At 37.4% G+C, this 19,116-nt stretch overlaps 1 protein-coding gene across 1 annotated transcript; it reads right to left on the reverse strand.

Moving 5' to 3' along the window:
* Window positions 1–245: 245 nt before the first annotated feature.
* LOC118226822 (signal peptidase complex catalytic subunit SEC11A) lies at window positions 246–3,726 on the reverse strand. The gene is made up of 6 exons (XM_035416747.1): window positions 3,545–3,726; window positions 2,975–3,084; window positions 2,553–2,702; window positions 1,473–1,592; window positions 1,192–1,249; window positions 246–1,076 (listed from the first exon to the last, which is right to left on the reverse strand). The coding sequence occupies exons 1-6, from the start codon at window positions 3,593–3,595 to the stop codon at window positions 1,026–1,028; spliced, it is 540 nt and encodes a 179-aa protein (XP_035272638.1). The 5' UTR covers window positions 3,596–3,726; the 3' UTR covers window positions 246–1,025.
* Window positions 3,727–19,116: the final 15,390 nt, after the last annotated feature.

Genomic DNA, 19,116 nt, shown 5'->3' on the forward strand with positions numbered 1-19,116 from the left:
CCTTGTGTCCTTTGTTGGGTGGAGCGAAGAAGCAAGGAAAGGATGCAACAAAGAGATGCAAGGAGTGAAAATAAGCGATTGCAACAAACCCATTGTGTGAGGATGTGACACAGACCATGCATAAGATCAAAGGTCAAGCCAAAGTGTCTACTTCAGCAGGGCCAACACTGCATACATCTGCCTACATGGGTCAAACAGGACTGAAGATTTTTTTTTTTTGCTGTGTTTTCAATTCGGACAAGTGATCCAGACGCTTTCCACATGTTTATTAATGCCACTCTTGAATAGGGTGACCTTCACAATACAATTTTAACATAATTTAAAAAAACACAACTGTGGTCAATTCTCTGTTTATGAGTAATAATAATTTACCTCAAGTGACATGTAATATTATTCCAATAAAATTGTGTTCTTAAAAAACAGTAAGGCTGCTAAATACATTTAATATCCTTTTGCACAAGCCATCTCTTTTTTGTGTAAAAAGAAATACCCCCCCTTAAGAAAATGGAGTTTCCAAGCAACACAGAACATGTGAGAATTTACCACAATTCACAGCACAATAAACAAACCCTTCCCAGGTGGATGTAGGCAGCAGACTGTAAACACCTGTGCTGTCTGGAACATTCTTCCAGCAGCTTTGACTTCTGAAGTACACATTTTTTTGCACACACAAACATCACATTTTAAGGCATGAAAAGGCATTACCTGACTGCCTGGCTGCCTATCCACAGTTAAAAAAATAATAATAAAGCAAAAAAGCGAGATTGACAATGTCTACATAAGCAGTAGATTCGTGATTAAAGAATGCATTATTTATTGTATCAGAAGTCCTATCTCCTCATGAGAAATACATTTGTCAGCTGGGCTTTCATGACACACATCACTGCCTGGAAATAAGCACAGAAAGAAAATGGAGCTTTGTAAATGATTCCCTCCCCATCCATAGACAGCAGAGCAGGATTGGCGGGTAATGGAGTCGATGAAACAGCAAAGCATCAGCAATAAATCCGGTGGCAGGAGAGCCGTCATTCTCGATGGACCAACACAAAGAGACCCAACATGAACAGAACAGCATACTGAATAATAAAGAAAAAGAGAGGGGAAAAGAAAGACAAAAATAAATATTATACCTTAAACTTGCAGCTTCACAAAAAAAATGTCATTCCCATGGACAGAGTGGGGAAAGCTCACCTTAAATTTTGGGTAATCATTCATAAGGATGGTCACAATTCCAATGTACGGCACAAACCTAGAAGAGAGGATTAAAGTTTGTTTTCCGTGATACAGTACCTACCAATACAGCATTTTGAATATACCAACATGGATTTCAATGTTTAAAATCTATTTCACTCAACTCACGATAAGGCCAAGATTACTACACCCCCCTTACCCCCACCCCCAATGTATAACGTGGTGAATGTTGTAACAGACAATGAACAGACAAGAAGTGCTGGTGCAGGCGTGTGGCTTACCCTCTGGCCCTGCCCACTACATCCTTCTTCTCCAGCCAATGTTGTCCCTGCTTGTACAGCCCCCGGTCATCCACTGCATTATTATCACCTTTGGTTAAGAACTTAATGTCTCCATTTTCTCTGCAAATAAGAAGTTTTCATCTTAATGAGTTATCAACTTTTAAACAACAGTGACGAAGCACTAGGGATGCACAAGAAGTACGGGGGTCATGTTGCTATTGGCTGATAAACAGCTTAAAACAAACTTACTGGTAGCATCCAATAAGCCAAGATTATGGCCAGTATGATGGGCTGACAACATGAAACAAAATACAAAAATATTTGTGCCAGAGAAGCAAATCATCTGATTCTGATATTTTTTAAAAATTCAAAAAGTTGAAAAAGGTGGCACCCTGTTGGCTGAAAGTTAGGCAAAAAACAAACTGAAATTCAGTAATTCTCTAAACTCATGCTCTCTGATAATAAAGTAAGCAAGTTTGAATAAAATAGTTAATTTCCTTCATAACTTAATGCTCTACTTATTCCGTGAATTTGGATACAAAATGGCGAGCCAAATATCAGTTATTGATTTTGAGCCTATATTGTACACACCTACAACCACTGAAAAAAGCTTATATTAAATATCAATGTTTCATAACTACTAAAACACTTGGGCTTACTCAGATTGTTCAACCATTCTTTGAGTGAGTGATCCATCCCACCATTCTTGTTGAGGAATTATAAATAAGAATATTATTTTGAATCATTATGGTAAACTAAGGTGGCCAAATAAATATTGTAATTAATGTTAAAATGTGCTAAAAATGAAAATATGTTGAACAACTCAGTTCAGCAAGGATATTACAATACAATATAGGCTACTAAAGCTAATAGCACTTAGTGGTGGAAGGCACTTGTCACTGGGTAGTTCTGCTCCTTTATATGGGTGATTGATTAATCTCAATAAACGACAGAAATTATACTAATTACACTTTAAAGGTAATAAGCCATATACAAGTTTACTCATAAACTTATGCAATAGTGGAGCTGCTTCACCAACATGTCTACCTACAAAGTCAGGAGAGAGAACCTGAGTCTTACTTCTCATGAACTTTAAGGACTCTGTGCACAATCGGGATTTCTCTTCCCTCTATCCTGAAGACCACAATCTCTCCAACTCTGATGGGATCTTCCACTCTATTGGTCAGGAAAAGAAGGTCTCCTCGGTGGAAAGCTGGCTCCATGCTCCCACTGCAAACAATAGAAGATGGGGCATCAATATCAGAAAGCACAGCTACAGGTAGTGATCGGAAAGCATGCTTCATGAATCCACCGCTGCTGGAGTTACTGTATTCTGTCCATCATCAAATGAAAGAATAAAAAAACCTATAAAAACATTATAATTTGTGAAAATCCGTTTAATACACGACAGCTCTGCCCATATTGCAGTTCATGAAATGTTACCATTCGCTTAATGACTAGCCTACGTGATCTGTAGGTTCACGAATAAATCAGCGTCTCACCTCAGAACGACAACAATTGGACTCTCACTTCCGGTCACAACCATTAAACCTTTCCAAATCATCAAGGCCGATGACACTATCATGCCAAAGTTCAATACTTGGTAGTAGAGCTGAAAAGCAATACAGATAATAATATGAATGAATGGGAAATGTCTGTAGCGAACTCAGTTAGTAAACCTATAGTGAAGCTAGCTAGCATTAGCTTCCATAATAGTCTCGCTAAGAAAGCTGCCTAATGTAACGCTAAAGGTACATTTCAAACTAGCGATTGTTTATTTTGTGCTGTATATTGGCTATGCAATTATCTAGCCTGCAGTCATGAATGTAGCTAGACTAGCGGTTGTGATGAACATTGATCAGCTAACTAGGTACAAGTGATTTTCAGATGCATTTGTAACTCACTCAGCGATTAAAAAGGGACAGTTAGTTGTAACATGATTAGCTATCCACCTAACGTGTTAGCTATATTATTTAAAAGTCCTAATTGCTCGTACAGTAGTTTTAAGAATATTCCACTTGCTAGTAGACTACATACATAGCTAGCTAAACGTTACCAAAAGCTAAACGCACCTGGCGCTTATTCATCCGGCGAACGTCATCGAGGAAGTCTAAAGATAGCATTTTGATTTCTTTACAATTCTGCACCGAAAAATAAAAAGCACTAAAATGCAAAAATGTTCAACGAGAAGCCTAAAAGAAATCAAACTGAATGCAGCTTTTCCGGTGTTTCAACACCGGAAATCCTGCCTTCAGAAAACTTTATTGACAACATCAAGACCTAACAATATATATGTCCTATAGCTGAAACACTGCAGCTATACCACCATATGCCTGAAATTTGAGTTCCGAGTATGCAGAACTACATGTACACTTACTGTTTAAAGATTTACTGGAAGCATCACCTCCTTGGTTCCTCTTAAGTTAAGGCCTGCTTCCTCATGAGTTATGTTACATTTTCTTACATTTCAAGTTTTTCCTACAAGGCAGGCAAATGTAAGATGGTACACATAGGAAGCACTAGGAGGGAGGGGTCACTGTCTGAAGGTGCTTTGCTGCCTGAATTAGTCTTTTGGCTGAGGTATACAGCCAGGCCCTCAAGGATGAGCTATCCATGTAAAGCCACAGTCATTGTTAAGTTAAAGTGTGACTACAGCGTCTGGGCCTGCTTTGCCTCTAAAAGGGAGCATCACATGCTTCTTCTTAGCAGTGCTGCATGTACTTCAGGTTAACACACATGTTGTCCAAATACTTCTGTTACACAATAACCCAGCAAAAGCCAACATCCTACTCTTCCAAAAAACAAACAAAAAAAGCACCTAAGAGCAGCAGACCATTGAAATAGCTAGGAGATGGCTTAAGACCAAAAAATGGAATCCAAAACAGGTCTTTTCTGTTTCCAAAGAATGCACAGAATACCAGGATTTTTACAATATAAAATGAGCATGTTTTTCCCTCAATGCACCAAATCTCACGGGAATTTAAATACACGATTAGAATCTATATCAAAATCACCTGCAATTAAGGCAGACAACACATGGACACTGGTGCCACCACTAATACTGTATGTCAGGCACAGCAGTGTATGTAAGTGCATATGATTCCATAACACCTTTTGTTCAAGCTTAAACAAAAATTCAAATATTTCCCTTTGTATTATGAAACATGAGTGATGAGTTTGACGTGATTGAAGCCAAGGTTATTATTCTATGCAACTGACTAATGTGGTTCTGCAGCACAAAGTTTTCTATGAATGTCATCTCCTCATCTGAACAATATTTTTATTTCTAAGGGAATGGACAGATCAAACACCAGCACAGATAATTAACGGGTTCGTAACTGTGCATTGTTGGGCTGTGTGCATTAATATACTAGCCATCTCAGAATGACACATTTCATACTGTAGCCAACCAGGAACATCGACTGGCCACACCTTGGGAGAACTTACACAGCTGACCATTAACCGACAATTTCCCATTAAGTTGCTTAGTTATAGGTATGAAAATGATGTTCCACAAGTCATTCAAGCCTTCACCTTCCAGACAAGTCATAAGGCCAGGACCTTAATCCATGCATCATTTGGCCACTTGCCCTGTTCTTATACGCCATATGCATCCAGTGAGTTCATTAAAGATCATTTGGCATGCTCCATTACATTTATGCCATCTTACATAAATGGCATTAAAAGTTATTGGAGATGATCAGTTTTTTCCAGAAATATGTGGAGGAAGAGTAATGCCTACAGCGGTTTATATCATGTCACAAAATGAAAAATGACTTTTTTTTTATGAAAGCAGAGCTCAGGCAATAGATGGCAGACACCTCTCTGAGACTAAATTAATTCACTGATGAAATTTTAGGGTATTCAAAGCCTGTGTCAGTGGCAGTCTATTTCTTCATTCCGTTTCACTCATTTCAGTTCTTATAATTCACAGCTATATCCATCTAATTACCTTAAATAAAACACATCAGATAGGTATAAGTACTTAAATTATTGGTGCTCCACTTTTGAGTGGGCCTTGAAAGAAAAAGTGTTTTGTACTGTATGATTGGTGTTTCTCAGTGAGTTGGAACTATACACATTTATACAGCAAATATTTATATTTATACCTTCAGTAATGTATTGTACGACATATACATTTTATACATCATTGCATTATGTTATTTTCTTATTTACTCACAAATTTCAAACCATGATAATATACTACATATCATTAATGAAAGATGAATGTAAGTTAAGGCACACTCAATTGTACAACCCATGTGCAGACACAGGGAGGCTAAAGCTGCCGTTTTTCAGGATCGGCAAAGCTGTCATATGCAGCTGGATGGCCTCTCTAGCTGGCTGCAGCTGTGTGTCCAAGTTGTTGACCCCTGAGGGCAGATACACTGACTTTGTCCTCATGTCACACGGCAGTCCCTCTGTTCCTTTAAGCTCTTTCATCCGTCTTAGCTTTGAAGGTGTGCCCTGGAGAAAAGCCGGTGATGAAAAGTCCTGGAAGACAGTAGAAGAGGCATTACGAAGAATGCCAGAAAGGTCTATTGTGCTGGATACCCTCATGTCTTTTGAAGACTCAAAGCAACAAAAATATTTTTAATTTGTGCTGCCCAAAGTTACGCATCTGTTTGAATTAAAATTTACCTTTTACAGCCCCTCTCTCTTCATGGTTCCAGTCTGTCCACTGAAGTCATTCTTGAATAATTGAGAGAAACTGTGGTTTTGTCTCTTCAGTCAATAAGACTACTACAACTACTACTATTAACCACCCATTCAATCACTATTAACCACCCATTCAATCAATAAAACAGTTAATCCATTGTTCAACTAATCTATAAATGGAATACACATTCAATACACAAATCCAAAAATACCTCTGTAAAAAAAATCCTATTTTGTACTTCATACTAAATGTCACATTTCAGTATCTCTTGCATCTTAACTATTTATTGTCAAGTATTTTTGACAATATTTTTTTATGTTGGGCCTGTGTAATTTTTACATGTTTATGACACCTGAAAGACAGGGCAGTCTTGTTCCTGCTGAGATCATGAAGCTAATGGCACAAGTCAGTGTTTCTCCTCAAACAATTGTGACAGTAAGTATTAGTTTTCACTCTGTTTTCTGTTAATATTGTTCAGCATAAATCAAAATGTGTCATCTCTGTGCAAACATGCATCAACGTAAATAAACAGTGTGCGGATGTGCAAATGGATTTCCTTTATCAGTATTCCAAAATGTTCTTTTCATACTGTACTCTAATTTCCTGACAAAACTATGGCTTTTAAGATTAAATATTGTGATAATATATTATTGTCAGCAACTGCACACAGACGAACAAACGCACCTCTTCTGAGGCGCAGTGTGCCAGCTGACTCATAATTATTCCTTATTCCTCCAGTCAATTTAGAATGGATGGCTCTTCTATTTGAGTTGAGTAATATCCTGTAAGGTACACAATGTGTCACTTTTACGGTTAATAAAAACTGCAAGCAAAATTTCTTTGTATTTTTATTTATTTATGTTTAACAATACTGTGAACTCATTGGGTAGTCTGTGTGTGTGTGTGTGTGTGTGCGTGTGTATACTGTTTGAAAATTAATCTATTATTCCATTGATCATTACTGTGAAAGGCCAGTGTGCACAAAATTAATTAAATGTATATTCAGATTCATTCTCAGATGAGGAAGGTGATAAGTACCTGCTCTTTACTGCAGCAGATGGTCTATATGTCTTAGAATGTTCTTGTTACCATGCAGGAACTTGACTGAGACATCAATTTCCTATATTTTCTCTTAACATCATAAAAAGTTTTTTCCCACTATTTCCTAAATATAAACAGTTACTTAGCCATGCTAGCTGCATGATGAATACCTTACAGTACATAGTCATGATTTGTTATAGAGTTTATGTTTTATTGTTCATTTAACATTATAAATCTCAATTAATTCATGACAAAACATATGCAATCTGGTAAATCCATGCCCTCGTTATACAGGAATGTACCCCACGTGTCACTCATTACAGTGGGGAAAAGAACTCCCAAAGAAAAAAAACAACTATTTTTTAAAAACCTGAAGACATGTAAACATATCTTAGAATATACATAATGCCAAATTATTTTTTTAAAACATTACACTATAGTACAATGTTTACATGGTAGCATGCCTAACAATGATCCTGACAGACAATATTATTGCATTACACTAACATGCCTATACAGCCTAACAATGATCTGTTCTCTGTTCATGTTTTTTCTGGAGATGACATTTTATTACAAAAAGTTACAATACAGGCTGCTGATACAAAAATAATCAAATGAGCAGGCTTAAAATGCACAATAAGGAATGTAATGCTATGCTATAAGGGAAAGAGAAAGAAAAGAGAAGAGATAAAAGACAAGGTGTGTGTGTGAGGAAAAGTTTAATTTTAAACAGTAATAAACAGGAGGTAATGTAAGGGCGAAAGGGATTATGGAAGTATCCATTAAATTAAATATTAATGGTAGCTTCCAATGGTCCCGCTCATTTTGACTGTAAAATGCAGTATGGGATAGTAGGCAGTAAAATGGGATTGATTGGCTGATAATAACAGCCGGAATGTCACAGAAGACTATCAGCCTCAGTCTCTGCATGAAGGAATACTATAAACAGGTAAATGTTTTGTTAAGCTGTAAGCTATGCATTTAGTACTTTGCATATTATTTTTATATCCACATTAAGATATCAGGGGCCAATAAGTATCAGATAGGTCAATTCTTGTGTTCCTTGATTTTGGGAGGGTAGAGGATTTGATTACAAATTTGACCATGTCATCAAATGTCTTCAAATGTAGGCCTAGTGCTACAAGCCATTGCCAATTAAATCCACGTATAGATGCCTGGTTATCTAGACAAGCAGCCATAAAAATAAATGTGCAATGTGCAATGCTAAATCAAGCTAAATTGAACTCTCTGTAAAAGATGTGGATGCCTAGTTATGAATAACAAAATCCAACATAACACCCTACCAATTTTCAGCCAAACATTTACAATCTACATAATAGCACACAACACCCTGCCAATCTTCCAGCCAAGCATTTTTAACATGTATGAAAAATAAACTTAATAGCGTCAAGTGTATTTCATTTTTTCATCAATTTTAGTCCTCAAATATGAGAAAAGAAATTTTCATGGGACACAGGACATACGAAATATCAGCCCATTTGACCTACACATGGCTGAGTGAAAACATACCCCTCAACATCGCATTTAACATAAAAACCATCTGACTCCATACAGTAAGTACATATGCGTCCGTTGATTGCAAGCTATCACACACTCCCTTGTTTTGTTTTTGATGCACGTCCCTATAACAGTGCATGCTCATTCTATGTTCTAATGTAATTATTGTTTTGGAAAGTCATTTAATTTCTATGAGGGCCTTAAAGGATACTCTAGATGAGAGCTCTACCAAGTGAATGAATGAATTGCTCAGTGAATGAATGAGTCATCACAGCCGTGCGTGCAATGCACTCATAAGTGAATCCGTGGGTTGACTTCATTTCGCAGATGATCAGGATCCGTTAGTCATATTTACTGACAGCCAAGGTCATTTTGAGGATTGGCAACTAAGCGAGGTGAAACACAATCTTAGAGGAGACTCCGGAAAATGACAGCAGAAGATGGAAAGAATCACAGACAAGGAAGTCATGATGCTTCAGAGTTCAAGGGGGCCAGAGAGCAGTCACAGTTGTAGCGTAACTCTTGTTCTCCTCAGGCTTCCGCTGCAAGCTAATGGAGCTGTAGCAAATTGAAAGACTTCTATGACAGTGAAAATCTACAGGGGAACGTCACTGATTATAAGAAAAATAAATTGTCACCTAGCTGCACAGCAACTATCATTATGGTTATTCAAACGTTAATTTAAATATATTATGGAAGAAGATGAGGGCGCTTGGGGGAATTGCTTATTTATTCCACCCAATACCATAATAGTAGAATTCTATACTAATTTAAAAATCAGAAAGCAGTATCAGCCATCTTGGATGAGCTGGTTCGACAATGACTGGCTTGGCTTTTTTGGGAACTGGATATTAACATTCTTACTCATTCATTTATTTTATTATATTTACACTCTGTCTCTGCATAACATTGCTCTTAACAGTGGAATATTTGACCTAAACCTTAATGCTGTTGGACAGCCAATTTTATGGCAATCCAGCCATTACCTTTTGAGATATGTTTGACCTGATGGTGGTACTAGAGGAAAGGCCATTGGGTCACCAAAATCAATAGGTTTCTTCCTCATGGGAGCATAAATGTACACAGCAAATTCCATGGCAATCCAGTAATTACTTTTCAAGATATTTTTGGCTGATGGTGGTACTGGAGGAAAAGAAATAGGGTCAAAAAAATCACTACGATCTTCTTGGGAGCATGAATGTGCGCTACAAATTCCATGCCAATCCGGTCATTGCGTTTCAAGATATGTTTGGCCTGATGGTGGCGTTACATTAGAAGTCATTCGTTCACCGAAACCAATAGGCTTCTTCCTCATGGGACCACGGATATGCACAACAATTTTCCAGATATGTCAGTCACAGACAGACAGATGGATGGATGTCATTACATAACCTCTTTGCCAGAATCAAGGAGAGTAGAAATGACAGCAGTGCTTTTATAAATGTTCTAATGGCCGAGAAGTATCATTCTTAACCCTTTTGTGTAGGTCTTTCACATGTTATCATGATGTTATTGTGTTTCTCAGTGTTCCTGTATTTCTTCTTCTAAAATGTGTTCTGGGCATTTCTGGGTGTGACCCTCTTTTCTGTGTGGGGAGGAGAGGGTGTGACTACCGACCCTGTAGGGTGCGATCTAGTTTCATTCGTAGCTAGCTACTGCAATTGTGTAGGTGAAGAAGCAAGAGTACAGTGAAGCAAAACGACAAGCCAACAGGGCTTGTTAAAAAAAACACAGTCAACCTTGGAATCGCTTTTCCTCTATGGTGACAGCCGAAATTCAAAAAAGGGATGAAAAGTGATGCAGCGTGTTTTCTGTTGGACCTGTAAGTAACATTACCTCTAGTTATCCAACTTGTTAACGTTACCTCTAGTTATCCAGCTAGCTAGAAAGCCCAATTTGGGTACTCAGGGTAAGTGGGCGGGGTTGAAGACTATTGTTAAACTGAGGAAACCTGAAAAACACTTCCTTTCTGATGACTGCCAGAGTTCTCTGTTAACCACCAGGTGATGTTAACCACTCTGAGGAAGAGCTTTGGTGACATTTTGCTCAGAAGAAGAAATTCATGCTTTTCCAGTTTCAAAAAATTGCAGGAATTTCTTCCTCTGAGCGGAATGCCACTTACAAAAGCGCTTCCTTCGAGTGGTTAACATCACTAGTAAGACAAATTTCACTACTGAACTTTTTTAAAAAACTTATCCAGTACATTTATCAGTTATAAATATTGTAATAGTGTAGAAATCAAGGTATTAAAAAGATAATTAATGTGAAGACATTTCTAAGTATAAATATAGAGATAAATATATATATTCATGAGCGCATGTTATGCCGTCAGGTTACTACAAGTAGGCCTAGAACGTTTAATGGAACAAAGGGACCAGAGTCTTCATTTGTAAAAAATAAAAAATTCAACGCTGCTGTTGGAAGGACCTTGCTTTTTTCCTTTTCCTTACGACTGCTTTAGGCTACCTTTGCCTGTGCAAGACATGAATATCACTACGATTTCTTATACTCTTTATAATGTAAGGAAGACTTTACTCGATGGTAAGTTTTAAACAATATTGCATGTAATTACATATACTAACGGTATTTATAACAGGGGTAGAATAATTGTAATAGTAAATGAAAAATGCCCAGCAATGCGTGTACGGAGGTTTTTTCTGCACAAACAATGTTAATCAGGGGAACACATTTCCAATAGTAATGTGAGATCAGCCATCCTCAGATTATGACGCATTTGGCTTTTATGAAAAAAGACAACTTCGTAATTTACCGTGAAGTGAGTTGTGGCAACGTCCAAGTCAGTGAGGAAAGTTGCTTTTGTTTTTTCTTAACGCCCTGGGAAGCAAGTAGCCTACAGACCAATCTGGTGTGTGCTTATTATAAATGCCTGTGACCAGGTGGCTGTTTCTTTTCCATTAATCGCTTGGAGCATCCAGAAGACGATGCTATGTCAATAAAGCAAGCGAATTATCTGAACCCATTTAACATTAAACCCTGAACTTAAAAATTGAAACACGTTGATGATTACAATTAATTTATTTCACAAATACTAAACACAATATAAAATGCCTAATGTCTCCCCTAAAGAACATTACAGGTAGATGTACAAGATGCTTGGCCCTGTTGATAGACCAACCGAGAAAATGTTGAGCGTATCATGTTCTAAACTGATATTTTGTGTCAAAAGAAAATACTGTGTACAGCTGAGGCTGGTGGAGTTAGCTAGCAACCGAGGGCTAGCAAAGTATAATTAAAGTATTATTAAAGTGTGTGCGTGTTTTGTAGACGGTAACATAGCTAGCCACAAAAGGTATTAGTACCGCCACAGTTTGTATGTATGTATGTCACAGTTTCCAGTATTGTGACCAGTGGGCCTATTCCACTTCAGACCTGTGTTAGGTTTCACCTTGCAGACGCAGAAACTCGCCTCCCATTGAAATGAACGGAGCCGAGTACCAAGCCACTTCTCGTTGGAGGATGTGTTGGAGGCTTTAGAGTAAGGGTAACTCACAAGCTAGCGTTGAAGTGATAGGGTGCAACATTTATATTGGCCACACTTCTGGTCTGCTCCGACGAGAATTCCAGTCGATTTTACAGACCTGAATTTCAGAAGAATGTATTATTATCTAAATAAATCATCATCATTTAAAAAATCACTTGACAGTTGGGCACAGTGAGTGACTTTGAACCTCCTTACAAATAATTATTAGCGCAATTTAGATTGGTGTTTTCAGAACACTTTAATTGACAAAATTAGTATAATTTCAGACAACACTTTTGCAAATAGGACAATACTGCAATGATCATGATAACTCTTTTTAAAAGGCATGAGATGGCAGTCAAATTGCATTTTAAATGTGGTTAGCTCTGCTATGCTTTAAGGACTCTCATAACGACATGAAGCAACACAGTGCATGCTGGGTCAGCACTCGCTTTAAATGCGTAAAATCAGTGTGTAGGCGGAGTGATTATGAGGTGAATTGAGAACGGTCCATGCTTCCCCATAGCCCAAATGCAGCTCACCACCGATACATGTGAGAAACTCTGGTAGCCTATTCTTTGTGGTCGCAGGGAAAAGGCAGAGACATCTGCCACAAGTAATAGGGCATTTAACCTATTAATTTCATCTACACTAGGGTCAGTCCTGCAGGGATGGCCACTGTCCCCCACTAATAATGTCCAGCTGGGACATGATGCTCTTCAAACTGCTGCCTTGGGCCACTCTCCAGTATCCGGGAGTCATGTTGAGACTGGCTATTTGGTGACAATGTCAAGAACATTGTCTTTAAACCACTTGTATGTTGATGCTGTGGATTTTTTTCTGTTGACGAACATGGCTTCAACTTTTGATGTTGCAATAATTCGTACATGCGTCCCATCTCCAACCACACCGGGTAGTCCATGCAGCTATGGCCATGAAGTCAGCTTCATTTATTGTTGGCAACACACTGTATGAATTGTCGGACGATGTGGAATCTGCAGATGGAATTTATTGTTTGGTGTAATACTCTACTGACAGATGACTGAGATATTCCCAGTCCATCTGTGCTGCAGCTATATTTGACCTATGGCCAAGTTGAGGACAGTTTTCTTGCAGGTGTTATTGCGTTGATTTAGTTTTTTGGAGAAGTGACAGCACCCCTGACTAGGCCAACTATAATCGTAATACCCTCACGATTGAGGGATACCTCTTTCAAAGCTAGAGGTTATTCAGTGTTTCTAAAACATTTAATACAGTGTTTCAATGTACAGTATACTTAGTTGACTGCACTACGAACCTTTCCCTAACAAGCCCTAACTGTTTGCCAGTGTGTGTGGGCATTAGCCTTATGACTGGGCAAAATGGCCCTATATTGTTTAACGATCCTTCCTAAAATGGAGTTTCCTTTTCGGTAAAGGCTTTTTAATCATATGATTTCTTTCCGAAGTGTACTCTCTGGGTTTTTTCTCATGTTACATTAAAAAGCAGTGTTTTAAAAGCTGGATTTGGGTTGGAAGGGGTGAGTGGGAAGATAATATACCAGAATGAATATGAACACAAACAAGCGCCTGCTTTTGCCTTGACACTCAAACAAATGTCATGTAACTAACATGTATTTATGATTTTGCTTTTTTGCTTTTATTTTTTATTTTATAGTTTATTTGTGGAGTTAGAGATGAGAGAAGTGCTGTGGAACTCAGGAATAAAAAGTGACCCTTAAGGTTTTGGGCTTTAGGGGAAACATCAAGAGCAACTGATTCCATAGAAGTGGAGAGTCAGGGGATAGGGAAGGCGGGTGCACAGGATCAAGAGGACAGAGGTTTAAGTGTGGCATGAATCACAAATGCAACTGCAAAAGAGAATTGTCAGGTCTATCATTTGATTTTCTATTTCCCTTCCGATTTTATAGCCAGAGTCAGGTTTTAGAATCTTTCTGTGAGCTTTTTAGATTCAAAAGTTTGTGGTTCACAAGTGGTGGATTTTTATGTATTCTGTGGTTTAATCCATCACTACTGGTTGATCTGTTTCAGTTACAGATCAAATTAATTAATTTATTGATACAATAATCTAAATAAGTCATCTAAACTCACTGAACACGTGACCTTATTATTTTTGAGGACTTGTTTGATCTGTTCCACCGCTATGTGGACAAGGCAGGATGTCTTTAATTAATACAGTTACTATCATGTTATACATGTGTAACTGTGATGTAAACTGTAAAATAGTTAAGTATGGTCAAACTGTAACAATGTCCATAAATATTGAGGAAATCATCATACAGAACCAATAACGTGTGCACAGACAGCTTTGGCTGTTGAAAGTTGAAAGCCTCATCGGTTTTTAGTGACAGTTGAGACAGTTTATGTTCTGTTAGCTGAATTTACTGGGAGTTTTTAACAGTATTGATTTTGGTGTGAGCTGCCATTAAACCATTAATCACTGAAAAGATGTATAAATTGTTGTTAAATAAACCTCTCAGAACAAAAGGTTTATTTGACTATGTATATTCTGTATATGTCAAAATTGTTAAATGCTAAGACATTTTGACAGTTTTGTCTAAACTTTGGATTAATTCCTGATGAATTGGAGGATACTGCCTGGAGGCTGTAAGGCTTTGCCCAGTGAGATGTTTGAAGAGCTCAGGAAGTCATAACAGAGGAGTTATGCATGTTTCTCTGTATTTGGCCACCAGGTGGTGCTACAGAAAGAGAGCAAGGGAAACAGTCAGACATTTAGAAACAATGTGCTCCATAAGAGCAAATTAAAAATTTGAAATGAGTAATGATTTGTAATATGGAAACATGAAGCTTGCTGAATTCAATTTTCATTAATAAGCAATGGAAAATGTGTCAACAGTGACCAGTACATAGGCTACATGCTGTTTCTGGCCTGTGGTGTGCGTTCTGTATATGAAAGCATGCATGCAAGAACATGTTGTCTCTAAAATAAAAGACATGGTGCAATGGCGAGAACAGGTTTATTATTTGCTCATAATCTAGAGTAAATTGATCTCTGTTTGACAGATTGTGGGGTCACTGACTCAATCACACAAATCCCATTGCGTTATTCTGAGCGTTAATACCTCTCTGTGTGAAGTAACGCTGTTGCAGCCCAGCGTCGTTTTCCTTTCGTAGTCGGTTTTATAGATATATTCTCATTGTTCCAGAGACAGTCACATATTAAAATTAAAATAGCATTTTCTGATTTTTGAGCCCAGGATCATATACAGGGGAATCACAAACGTACTGAAATCTCAGAGACACAGAGGAGCGGAAATGTTGAGGTGAAAGAAAGGACAAATGCTGTGCATACCAGGAGGAAAGAGGCTGTTTTAATAAATACTTAAGAATGCCAACATGCTTTGCTACAGTAGTCTCTATAGTGTCAATGAGTAACTTCCCAATTGCTGAGTAATATGTCCTTGCACGGTTCTGTCCCTGTGCTAAAGTTCAAGTCATTCTCCACTTTCTCCGCTTTTACCAGTTGTTCAGTGCAATTTGTCATTAATATCTAGCCTTATCTTGATAATACACCCTGCAATACAGTTTGCACTAGTAATGCCAAGAACAGCAATCTGTTCCAGGGAACTGATTAGACCTTAACTGAATGACGGGAATTTAGTCTTGGTTTCCGTGACATGATGCTAGTTTTTATTACAACAGAAAAGAGATTTTGCCTAACTTTGGCTTTTCTAATTCACTGTTTGTAGTTGTCCATGGTGTGAAAATAATTATGTTAGGCTTTGATGATTTATATTCCTGTATATTGACATTAGTGTAGGCCTTAAGTGAAATGTATAGTATAAAACTGTATAAATAATTTAAGGAAGAATTATACAGGATTTCAGTGATGTTTATTTGTGGGCAGGCAAGTAATATGTCCAGAAACAGAATGGTAAAAGTAATAATTACAGTAGCATGCTTTATATGTCTCCGTAACAGGACTGTCCGTAGGATCAAGTCAGACTACGCTATTTTGTGCCAGACATGTAGTACAATGCAGCACTGTCCTCTGGTGTACAAAGCATGCAATTGTATAAAATTTGCACAGGTTCCATTTTGGGCATAGTCTGAAATTGTTTAATGTTTCACATTATCTCTGTGATAATGATCCTTGGGACAAGCAGATCTAATGAATAAACTCTAACAGATAATTTTGGTTGGAAAAGCAATTGATGAAGCACATTAGCAAACATCACCTAAGCTTCCACTCATGGTATATACCAAACCACTTTCCTTTGCAAACTAGGACATTAAAGTTATTAGACATTAACTGTTTTACCTGAAAGTAAATGAAAATACAGGCCCCATTTTACAGTTAATTCATTGGACCTAATTCATTTCTGATGCCTTATCAAACCCAAAATTATTAAGAATACTGCAATAATGAAACAACAGGGCAGAAACATTTCAGTCACTATTAAAATGATATAATTTAAAAAGCGAGCCAGTGTAGATTGAAAATGATACAGGTGATGTCCTGGTGTTGGTCAGTCTGTGTAATAATGTAGGACCACAGAGTCCGGTATACACTCTTGCTATGCTGAGGCCATCAAGCTGCAGAGGTGCTTTGAAAAAAACACGCTATGCAATAACTAATGATGTGGAGGGGTATGGGGAGCCACCAGAGGCAAACACATCTGGGAAACAATGATCCCTTCTAGTTGTCCTCAATGTCTAATAGATGTACTAGAATATGTCTACAGGTGCCCATTGCATATTCAGATTTTTGGCACAACTGAATTTTTGTGTTGATGTCAGAGTTTCAAATATATATTCAAACATTGAAAGCCCTCTGGGTATAGCACAGCATTTACTAGGCGTGTTTTCTTCTGGTTTATTTACTGTAACCCACTGATTATTTTGGTTGTCTGTACTTTCTTGACACCATTAAATACTGTAGTCTACTTCAAATGATTAATTTTGCTGTCCAAATATACTGTGAACACTCTAATTTTGTTTGGAAGCTGAACTGATGATAGTAAGTTGCCTAAACTGAGGCAGCAAGTTGCTCTCCGTATTTGAACAATTATCTTGCTACCATGATATTTTTGACTGACAAGTGAGTAAACATCAATTAATCTTCTGCTAGCCAGGAGATTACTCTAGCAACTAATTTCACCAAAAATTTAGCCACAATGTTTCTGATGGATTAATCATGAGGTTTTGTTGACATAGACTGTCATATGGTATATAGACAAAGTGCAAGAAATGCATTATGCAGTTGTTAAAAAGATCTTGTTAAAAGAAAATGCTGAACTAAGTGGCACAAGGGGGCATTATTGCTTGTTTATGGTCTCACTTTCCACTCACGTTACTTTCAAAGGCAGTGCAGTTCACAAATACAGTATGTCCATGGTAACCAATTAAATGGTGAGGATCAGCAGTAGATTGACTGGTGTGCTCTTCCTGATAGTACAGAATAGCACCCTGAATCAAAGTCTAAAAGCTTAGCTGCACCTTGACATTAGTTACATGTAGAAGCCTGATGATAGAATGGTTGGGTGTTAAAGTGGTAATTGATTATTTAAATGATGAAATCAATTTAGGGCATGGTTGCAGAAAACACAATAAAATCTCTCAAATCTATGAAAACATTTCCCCTCTAAGTTCAATAGTTCTGTTAGTTCATTAATTTGCCATCGTAAACAGTACATTTGGTATTATAAGCTGTCATACTGTATGTTCTCTATATTGTTGCATAAAGTAATGTGTTGGCTTCAACAGTGAATCATATTTTCAGACTTGCAAAAAGAAGTGATGGCAAGGTGGATAGATAGCAAAAATATGGAAAAAATAGTATTTTTGGTTCCAAAGAGTTCATTGAACTAAAAATTGTTCTGTGTTTTAGCATCAAATAATGTCAAAGTCTGTGAGAGCTTTATGAGTGATCATATCAGAAGTGATTTCAGAAGTGAAAGATGAACACTCATTTAGCCAAATGTAATGTTTTGCATAATTTTGTCCTGATATGGAAAGATACATCAGGCTATAGCCACAGTAACTGCTCACCAGATATTACTGTGGCTATCTAGATAGTTACCTAATGAGGTGTAAAATAGATTATACTTGATTAAAGGTTATGTATCTCGTCTCACTAAACACTTATCTTGTAACACTCTGTGATCTTTCAGTCACTCTGGATAAGGGTGGATAATTATGATGTCTACCAAATGCAAAAATACATACATGAATACAGAGGGGACCAAAAGCCTGAGGACACCAAGAATTGATTGCTTTCATCATTTATCAAGGGATAATACAATTAGGATACTAATTATTCAAGAATACACTATTTTTTAATGCTGTACATTAAAAAGTGTGTAGATATTTATTGAAGGTCAACAAATTGTTAGTATTCAGTGTGTCTGCCTGTCACTTTGATTATGGCCTTCATTGTGTTTGGCGTTGATTCCACCAGCTTATGCAGCACCTCATCTTCCATTTCATCCCAGCACTCTCTCAACATTTCCAATTGATGATGTCTTCATGCTACTTGATGTTTGGCCTCTTAAACAGTTCCCGCAGATTTTCGATTGGGTTCAGGTCCAGTGACTATGGTGGGAATGCCACTCTAATAGGCTCCCTTTGGTCTCAATAATCCAAAGACATGTAAATGACCATGTGTGGTCAGTTAAAATACCCTGTATAAATAAAGGTTAAATCAAATAATGTATTCTTGAAAATAAGAAGTGTAATTGGAGTATCGTAGTTGCATTGCTCCGTGATAAATAATTAAAGCAACAATGATTTTGTAGTGTCCTCAGACTTTTGGACCCCCCTGTATGTTCATACATACATGCGTACATACACTTTACACAAAAGCAACATTCCTGGTTTCAGGCTAAAGAAGTAGAAGTAATCTACTATTTTCATCCTATTTTGTGTTTTAAAATTATACTTTTCCTTTTCGCTAATCTATGTACACCATGCTTTGAATTAATC

Source organism: Anguilla anguilla, chromosome 5 (assembly GCF_013347855.1).
Source record: "Anguilla anguilla isolate fAngAng1 chromosome 5, fAngAng1.pri, whole genome shotgun sequence".
In the NCBI taxonomy this organism is placed as follows: Eukaryota; Metazoa; Chordata; class Actinopteri; order Anguilliformes; family Anguillidae; genus Anguilla; species Anguilla anguilla.